Here is a 10,095-nt window from a genome sequence, read left to right as displayed (position 1 = left end):
GTGAAATAATGTTTTGTAGTAGTTCTTCAGTTGCCATGTCTATATGTACATGTTTACTTTTGTGGAAATCTTCGATTAGTATTCTGTGTAATAGAATTTATTTTCTGAATGTAAATTATGGTGTTGGACTTCGTTATTTTGTTAATGTATATACATCTATGGGTTTATTTTTTATCAAGTCTCACACAAGTCTACCATCAGAAGTATTTTTTTATTCCGGTCATTATTTGTAAGAAAATTTGGTAACGACTTTTTTATCATGGGAAAAACTTGAATGTTGTTTACCTGTGGCTGCATGGATGAGGGTGTGCCAGTGGTAGCTGGTAACATCCTAATTAGGTATTGGAAATACTTTGTGCCGAATCTGCGAAAATGATTAATTTGGGAGTAACATGGTTTTCTTTAGGATGAGGGGTTGTAATGTTGTGATAAGGCAAAAAAAATTGGAAATCAAGTAAACAGATTAGTGAGTATATCAGCAAATTAAAACTTAATAGGAAAAATTTGCGGCTGCATCTAAAAGCAAAATAGAAAAACAAAAAATCAAAGATAAGCTTATTGGAGTATGTTGGAATTCCAACTGAATTTATTTACTAGGGTAGGCAAAAACTTGGGTAGACGAGTCAAATTTAATGGTACTAAACACCTAGTTCAAACAGGTTATGATAACACCGGTAAATACAATATTCTGCCTCATCAATTCTCGTTGGATGCTGCATCTCACACAATTAATAAGTTAGACTAATTTAGCTTCATTACTTAAAAGAAAGCAACAGACTTCAACAATTCAAAAACTACAAAGTAAACACAACCTAAAACCAAGACTACGAAACGCGCGTCTAGTAAAATGGCTAAATTCCAACTTCCCTTGCCGATTATTCCGGATGAACTGCTACAAGAAATTTTCCTGCGTAGTAGTGCCAAAGCTGTAGGGAGATGTATGTGCTTGAATAAATTCTGGCACCGACAGCTCCGCCAACCAAAGACATGCATACACCACATGCGAAGGCAGAAAGTGTTAGATCAACATGTTTTGTTTCATGTTGGATACTCACTACTGTTAATGGGTTCAGATTCACTATATATAGTGAATGCTGCTTCTGGAGAAGAAGTAAATGTTCAGCATCCTTTCGGAGTTGGCATCCATGGGTGGTTTCGTTTTGTGGGAGTGTCAAACGGGAACATATGTTTCAAGTTCTCTCGTGAACGAGACGACACAAGACTTTTGGTATGGAATCCGATAACACAATGCTCTAGAGAAATTTCCGACCCCCACAGGGACCACGGTAGATCGTTTTTCCCAGTATATGGTTTCGGTCATGTTCCAAACTCAGATGCATACACAGTCATACATATGTGCAAAAGGGACATAGCTGATGCCTACGTTTTTTTCTCTAGATATTGTTCAAGGCGTTCTACATGGTTTCACTGCATTGATTGTCTCCCTGGTGTAGAAAAAATTGACCCTAACTCTGTTTTTAATAATGGTCAGGCGTATTGGATAACTGGCACAGGAGATAGCTATGCTACACCCAAGTCTGTTTTATGTTACAGTGTTGAAGATGAATCATTTAGCGAGGTGTCTATCCCTATAGGTGCAATATATACCGTTCACAATTTACTAACCCACAAGGAAAAAGTTGCACTCCTCGCTCATACACACAACTAATTTGGTTATGTCGCAGCAATTTGGCACTTGAATGAAGACGCGGATGGAAACAGAATATTAGAGCAATACTGCAGGTTTGCGAGTCGAAGCATCAGAGAAAATCCAATACTATTCGTGGATGATAACCTACTTTTGTTGGTGAACAATTCAAAGGAAAGAGAGTTACTCGTCAATTACAGGTACAGAGAGCTTGTGTTGACAGAATATGACATCGAACATGGCACTAGAAATCTATTGGTGAGGAGAGCATGGCGATACCCAGAAATACCACACCCGATCATAGTAAGGTCTACACTCAAGTATTTTGCAGGGATGTTTCCTGTCTAGAAATAATTGACATTTAGATATACTCTGACTACATGTATTGTGAAACTTGGTTGAAACTCTTTGTTTACTATTCCAGTTGATGTTAATTATGCTTTTTTTTTTGTTAATGGAATCCGTAGAACTGTTATGACAATGGTTAATTTCTAGTGTTTTTTCTTTCAGCATGTCTTTACAATTGTATGTTTTACATTGGTTTGAAAGAGCCAAAATTAAGAGAAATGGTTGCATAACAACCTCAATCTATCTAATTCGATGTGTCGTGTAGTCTTCCTCATGTACAGGAGATTTATAATGGTGTTATTCTGTTTCTAACCATCCTAGTATAGGGATTATGTGAGAAATAACAGTTAACCTACTAACATTTTACGCGAATATTCAATCAAGAAATGCTATTCCAAAAAAACATTGATCAAATTAACGGTTAACACAAACATAAATGGAATAAATATTTACCTGGAAAAACTTGGTTTTCTTTTAAAATTCTGGAGAGAGTTGGGCTTAACAGGTTTCAAGCCAGTTGCTGCATTAATCCTGACTTGAATTATCCACTAATTGTTTTTTGTAGCTGGCCCAAGTTGATAGATAGCCCACTTTACTTTTAGATAGACTTGAACTACCAAAAAAAATAAACGTCTTTCCAGGTTAGTTGACCGAGCCCAATCCCAAGTATGACATAAAGACTAAATATTCAGTTAATTAAAGTAACAAACGCTGGGGAAAAAAATTCGATGACCTTTGATCATATACTATGTTACACCTTAATACCTAACCAGAACTGATCCGGGATAATCGTGAATCGAGACAATTCAACCTATAATTCGACCAAAGTTTTCCTATGTAACACGATTCGACCAAAAAAGATGACATATAAACGGACATATAAACGGGCAATGTTACAAGAGAAACTTACATGATGGCCCTGGTTTTAAGAGAACATTTGTATACACCAGTGCTTTGTTGGACGATGACAGAACCTAGCCCAGTGCACGGTAAAACCTGCAATAAGCCATATACTCGTTGAATATTATTTTATAAAAAGAAAAAAAGAGCAACCCAGTACATGGTAACCTGGTAAGACCTGCAATAAGCCATTAGCACTCCATGAACAAACTCCAGCTTGCACTCTACCTCCACGGCCACGTCGCTGAAATGATCAACCCATTAGCACTCGTTCATTTACTTTGGATTATAGACTAATAGCAATTCAATCAAGTGCATGAAGGGGTGAATAAAGTCAAACAAATTGAGCAAACAAAGGATTCAGCAATAATGGGAAGTTATGGTATTTTAAAAAGTCAGATCTTTCAATTGGAGTATTATACATCATGTGCAAGGGTATAAAGATGATGATCTACAACTTCAATACCTAATGAGATGAAGCCTTTAAAACCCATTATGTTAACAGACAGGCTACCTTATTTCAAGCATCATAGCTTGCTGAACAATTTATGTGTATTAGAACAAAGCAGTGGCCATTCATCATGATCAAATAAACTACAAGTGTTAAGATTTATTTAGGTTCAAGGGATTAGGAATTTCGAAACCTATGCAGGAAATTTTCTGAAAGGAAAGCAATTAAACTTGACCAACAAGTTGCAATTCAACAAATTTCCAAAGCCTAACATAACATTCTAGTTTACTTTCAGCTTCTTCATTCTATCACAACTTAAAATTTATGCTGCACACTAGTATATAAGAAGAAAAACAGATCTTGTCAATTATCTATTGTGTTGGCTGCATGATTTGTCATGGAAGTCACCAAATCATCGGTGTATATTGTCATGCCCTTCTCCTTCCTACTCTTACAGAATTGCCGAAGATTGAGTTATAATATGACTGCAATCTTAAGCATTCGTTTCACTAATAAAAAGGTTGCTATTTTCTGGTATTCAGGCTGACTTACTACAACATATTAGCCTTCATACGCTATTGAAATGAGTAGGAAACTTTGGTAACTAAGTCACAAAAATAAATACCATAAAATATATATGTATCTATAGGTAAAACAAAAACACGTAACTAGAAACATAAACAAATTCCAACCATGTTGCCCAAATCAGATGAACGTCTTCGACAATTTTTACTTTTAAAGCTTCAAACATTTGTGTCTCTACATTCTAGTAGCAATTTTCAGCAAAGAAGGAAATTATTCTTAAGTTTCTGAACCTAATCGAGGTGCTTCGGGTTCTGGTTTGCAGCTAATCAATAGACGTTGTTGATGAAGCCTCCATGTCTCTTGCAGCTGCTTCTCTAGCCTTTTTCCTCAACTCTGCTTCTCTACTTTTCTTGTTCAGCAGCTTCTCTAGTTTTGCTATTCTTTCCTCTACATGGTCTATCAAGTTATCCATTCTCAAATGTTTTCCAACATCACTCTGCTTCCCGTCACCCGATCCCCTTGTAGCCTCCCCCGCTCTGACCCTAACAATGTAGTCATCAACCCAGAGAAAGAACTTGCAATGTGCTTCTGTCACCTACAACGAATAGAACACAATTAATGTAAGGGGTTACAAAATACTCCAATTCAATCTAATCCATGTACGTCACTGTAATTAATCCCTAAATTCTACATCTATAAAATCCTTTCAAATTTTAGCATCCATTTTTAATATCAGATCAGGTACCATGTCAATTGTTGTCACAATCATGATTTTTAATCTAGGTAGATCTATTTTGAATAAATCAACTTTTTCCCAATTCTCAGTCATTCATCAAAATTAACCAGCACCAATATCAAATCATATACAAAATCAACCCAATTTAACATCAAATCAATAACAAAGTCAAATCATTTTCATAACCAATAGGCATGCAATTCCCAACAATTCAAAATCACATCCACAACAACTTGAGCAAGGTGGATAATAACCAAAATATAGAGTCTAAAGCTCCATTCCAGAAAATTCAAATTTTAATCAAATTTTAGCATAATCTTAGTTCTCAAACATAAAGAATTGCGTGGTTACCTTTAATAATGGGCATCCAAAAAATAACCTATTTGGGTTGGTGTCTGTCTTCGACATGTAACTGATGGCATATTTTTCACAGAAGCATTTTGGGGACACACCATCTATTACATCCTAAGGTTGCAGCGAACTTGAGGTTGCATTTCCAGATCTCAGTTCCTGTTGTCCGCCGGCTCCCCCTATGCCTCGTCTCGTGTTTGAGGAGCATGCATCACTGGCCATCGATCTGATTAACATTTAACACCACCATGGACAACTAACATAATCTATTACATTCCAAATTGAATCAATCTTCTTCGATGAACGGTGATTACAGAAAGTGATTAACAGAATAAATCACGCAAATTGGCTAAAAAAACAAAAAAACGAACGAATGACCTAGATGAAGAAGCAGTAGGGCTTACAAGGGTTTTCTGAGAGCGTTCTGCACGTGGGTCACCGGAACCTTGCTAGCAAGGGGATGACTTACGTTCTTTGACGGTAAATCACAGAAAATGACACCCGCGTAATCCTGGACGAAGACGCAGAAGGCAGGGTCTTCCACGGGGTTCGGAAAAATCTGTCCCTGACGATGACTGACTCAGAGGAACGAGGTAGCAAAAGAGACTGTGGACATTACAGCGGTATTTGGGGAAGGTTTTGCGAGTGGGTCGTCGAAAAAATCAAATGCTTAAGTTAAGGGGAGGGTAGAAGAAGCACTGAGGTAGATGAAGGAGCTGTGGATACTACAGGAGTATCTGGGGAAGGTTTTAGGAGTGGGTCGCCGGAAAAATCAAACCCATCACCCACACGAAGGGTAGAGAAAAAGAAGAAGTGAGATCGTAGAAGGGTAAAAGAAGCAGTGAGGTTGAAGAATGAAGCAGTTCTTTTGAAGTGTCTTTTGAGAGGTAGAAGAAGAAGTTGTACACATTGAAATGGTATTTGGGGAAGGTTTTGATTTGTATGGTATTTGGGGAGAGATTTGTAAAATTAACTATTTGCGTATTGCATCAAGTATAAATAAGTTATGGGGTATAATGTAAATAATATAAAATACAATGTAGTGTGAAAACATTTAATGCATCAATTAATGAAAGATTGAAAATTTTTTTGATCAATGACTGAGATGAAGACACATGTACAAAAGTAACTTATCCATAAAATTACCATGAGTTTGGAAGAATTCACCTAAGTAAAATAGTAACGAGTGCTAAGAGTATACCATGTAATTTGATGTAGGAAATATACAATGATGTAATGTCATTCAAGTTTCAACTTTTCCATCAATTTTTCATGTCGTTTAAAAGCAATAAATACTTGAGAATTACCTTTATTTTCTTATTAAAGGTAGCTAGCTAGATATTAATAAATAGTATCAAAATGTACACCAATTATTGTAACACTTCCTTCTAGGGTACACAATACCTAAATAACTAAATTCAACTTTTAACTTAGGGCAGTCCCACACTACAATAAATAAGCCAAATAAGTTCCATAATGGAGTTTTAACTTGACGTGAAAGTTACAAAGATAATTAATTATATCGATAAGTAACACAAAAATATTAATAAACAATTATTAAAATTTATTATTTTTATTTTATTTAATGTACGTTACAATAAATAAATACTAAAATAAAATTATTTAAGTTAATTGTTTTTATCTTTCTAAGATTACTGAGTTAAAAATATCTTAAGATACTTTTTATTATTTATGTAGAAATAAAATTTAACAAAAATAAAAAACAAATAGATCATACATCAAAACAAGCATCTTCTAGTTACCCTAACCTTCAAGCCATCCTTCATTAAAAGAACAATTGAGTGACTAGGAATAGCTTGATGACCTTCCACCACATGAATATGATAATTGCACAAAATAGAAGCTGCCACCATCTTCAATTGAATAAAAGATATGTCCTTTCCCAAACAAGTTCTTGGACCCGCATTAAAACTAATAAACTTATAAGATGGCATATGAACAATACTACCCTTATTAGAGATCCATCTCTCTGGCTTGAACTCCAAGCAATCTTTTCCCCATACCTCTTCAAATCTTCCCATTGCAAACAAAGAAAGTAAGATCATTGTACCTGGATTCACATGATGTCCACTTGGGAGTATGTCACTTTTGATTGGTTGCTTCCTCTCAAAAGGAATAGGAGGAAATAGCCTCAAAGATTCACAAAGAGCTCCATGGAGATAAACTAGCCTTTTACCCTCCTCCATGCCAAAAACTGTGTTCCATTTCATCATTATTGGATCCAAAATTTTCTTTGATCTCATCAAGAATCTTAGCTTCTACTAATGGGTTTGTAGCAACAAGCCAAAAGAACCAAGTAAGAGCTGAAGTTATAGTATCTCTTCCGGCCACAAAAATATTGAAAGTTGAGTCTCTTAGAAACTTGTCATCGTTGACTAATAATGTTTGACTTTGACCCTTTTCTTGTTCTTGTTCTCTCATCATCATCAAAGCACTAAGCAAGTCAACTTGAGCTTCATCTATTTGACTACTTTTGTTGTACTTGCTTATCTCTTCTCTCTTTGATGCTATGCAAGAGTATATGAATTGGTCAAACACCTTGCAAGCTTCACTCATCTTTCTCTCTTGACCTATTTGAAGCCTTTCTAGAAGCTTCCAAACACTCTTTGGAACAGCATGCCTATAGAATAACGACTCTTCAGCTTCATTAAAAGCCTTCTCACATGCAACTTCAGGGAACTCAATAGAAAGACAATTAGGATCATACCCTAAAACAATGTTGCAAATGTTGTCGAATGTGAAGCGATTGAAGACATCTTGTAGATCAACCTCAACACGTTGTTGTAGCACGTGTTCTAATACAGGAATCAAGCTAGCTTCCACCTTCTTCTGAATCGTTTTCTCTAGAAAGATCTCGAAGCTCCTATTCTTAACCAAAGAAAGAAGCAAAGATCTATGGTACCTCCAAGTCTCCGAATCCGTGGTAAAAATACCATCTCCAAAAATTTGGAAGATGTCACGAAATTCAGAACCCTTGACATAGTTGTCAAAACTCTTGCTCATTATGTGATGAACATTCATGGGGTCACTAGTGACCAAATAGTTCATGTTGGTGAACCATGGTCCCATGAACTCGCCGGTTTTGCCTTCTTGTTTCAAGACATCGGTTATGAAATCATGGATCCGGAACAAGTTCCATAACACTATTGGTAACATGCCAACAATAGGCCAATCTATTAAGAGGGGGCTCTTGCAACATAGTCTCCTATGAAAGAAGTGTAAGAGGAAGCAAAGTAGTGCTGCCATTGTTGCTAAATAGAAAAATATGGCCATCACAAAATAATTTGAGAATGTTTATGTTGTTTGATGTTTGTGTTTGTCTTTGTAGTAGTGTTGTTATTCTTGTATCCCTATATATAAAGAATATAATGATAATATTCTAGGGTATTCAAAAACAGTCCAATTACATATTTTTTAAATTGTCTTTTATTTAATTTTTAGAAAAGATAATAATTTTTTAATTTTTTAAATAACTCATACGTAAAAATAAATATTTTGAATTAATTAAATAATAATAAATTTTTTTAAAAATTGACCAAAAGACAAAATTCTAAAAAATAAATAACATTTTTGATTAAAAATGATGGATATTATATTGAATTCGGCAAAAGAAGCTGCTTGAGACTTAGTTTTAATCTAATGTGTGCTTTAAAGTTTTTATCAAATCAATTATGCTGTAAAATATTAAATAAAATATAAAATATATATTAAATTAAATATTCGACATATCAATTGTTCACATTGTATAATATTCTCATTGTCTACCTATTCTCATTTAATTCGATTTACTCATGCACAATTAATAATGATTGAATGTTTAGTTCACTAGATATACAGATGGTTATCTTAATATTAAGGTTTAAGAGATAATTTTAGGTAGAATATTTTTTTATTTTATTGGGTTAATTTTAAAATTCATTATTCATATTATTTAAAAAGTCATTCTTTACCTGGCAAATTTTTTTTTTGCATATAACATTTTTGTAATTTTAAAGCACACGTTAGATTAAATATATTGGATATTGGAAAAGCTTCCACATTCCTTCATATTAGGGGTGCATATGGGTTGGGTGAAGTCGGGTTTGATGTGATCCAGATCCGACCCGAAATATACACGGGTCTATTTATTATATTCGAATCCGACCCTAAACCCGATGAAACCAACACACTTTCGGGCCACAATTATACCGGATAAAAACTGGGTAAAAATCGGATCAGTAACATTACATTACGTTGATATCTTCTTGTTAACTAGCATGTAAAAAAATCTAAATTTTCAAGACTTCAACCATTAATTGACAAGGTAAAATTTACTTAGAAAAATATAATAAGAACCAACCCTTCTTTAAAATTAAAGCATAACCACAACCAATACTAAAGTATAATCACAATTAATACTAATAATTATCTAATAATACCAAATATTTAAATCAATACAAATAATACAATATTATGCATTAGTCTAAAATCTTATGCATTCTAAATATAAAACATTAACTTATAATCTTATAATAACTAATAACACAAAATATTAAAATTTACAATACTTAAATTCCACATAAGAATAGCCATGATCGATTACTAATAACACAAAATATTAATTGTGCATGATGACCGAATTACCAGGCCAACTTCGAGTAACCCGAGTTATGCTTCGGACCCGACTCAAAATAATGACCGAGTCTATTTTTACAATCTTTACCTGACCCTAAATTCAGTGAAATCACACTAAATTAGTCTCTAAAATATTTGAGACCGAACTAGATCTTCGGGCTGGACCAGTCCATATGCACCCCTACTTCATATGATGATGTGGCTTGGCAAAACTCGTTATTGTTGGATTTGATTTATTGGAAAACAAATCTAAATCGTTAAGTGTACTATACTGGCCCTATGAATTAAAAGTGCGATGTTTACTAGACAATTGATCTTGTCCACAAATGATGTTTTAAGTGAGACATATATGATAAATTTTTGGTGACTAGACATATATGATAAATAGTTAAATACTATATTACTTAATCTTGTGCCTTAGGTTAATTATTATATTATGTGATTAATTCAATTTTATTTTATTTTATTAAGGAACGGTTAGGAGTTCAATTTTTGTTTATT

The 10,095-nt window shown here is 34.2% G+C and overlaps 1 protein-coding gene and 1 pseudogene across 1 annotated transcript; one reads left to right on the top strand and one right to left on the bottom strand.

Moving 5' to 3' along the window:
* The first annotated feature begins 847 nt into the window (after positions 1 to 847).
* Positions 848 to 1,669, top strand: LOC112803748 (F-box/kelch-repeat protein At3g06240-like). The gene has a single exon (XM_025847218.3). It carries the CDS (start codon positions 848 to 850, stop codon positions 1,667 to 1,669), a length of 822 nt encoding a protein of 273 aa, XP_025703003.3.
* Positions 1,670 to 6,686: 5,017 nt separating this feature from the next.
* LOC112803747 (alkane hydroxylase MAH1-like) lies at positions 6,687 to 8,289 on the bottom strand (annotated as a pseudogene).
* Between the last annotated feature and the right edge of the window lie 1,806 nt (positions 8,290 to 10,095).

This window comes from Arachis hypogaea, chromosome 5 (assembly GCF_003086295.3).
Source record: "Arachis hypogaea cultivar Tifrunner chromosome 5, arahy.Tifrunner.gnm2.J5K5, whole genome shotgun sequence".
NCBI lineage: Eukaryota > Viridiplantae > Streptophyta > Magnoliopsida > Fabales > Fabaceae > Arachis > Arachis hypogaea.
Note: the sequence above shows the minus strand (reverse complement) of the source record. Positions and strands in the feature narration are given on the sequence as shown.

Excerpts from the sequence above, each read along its gene's own strand:
- LOC112803748 (XM_025847218.3), top strand. The coding sequence starts at position 848 with ATGGCTAAATTCCAACTTCCCTTGCCGATTATTCCGGATGAACTGCTA.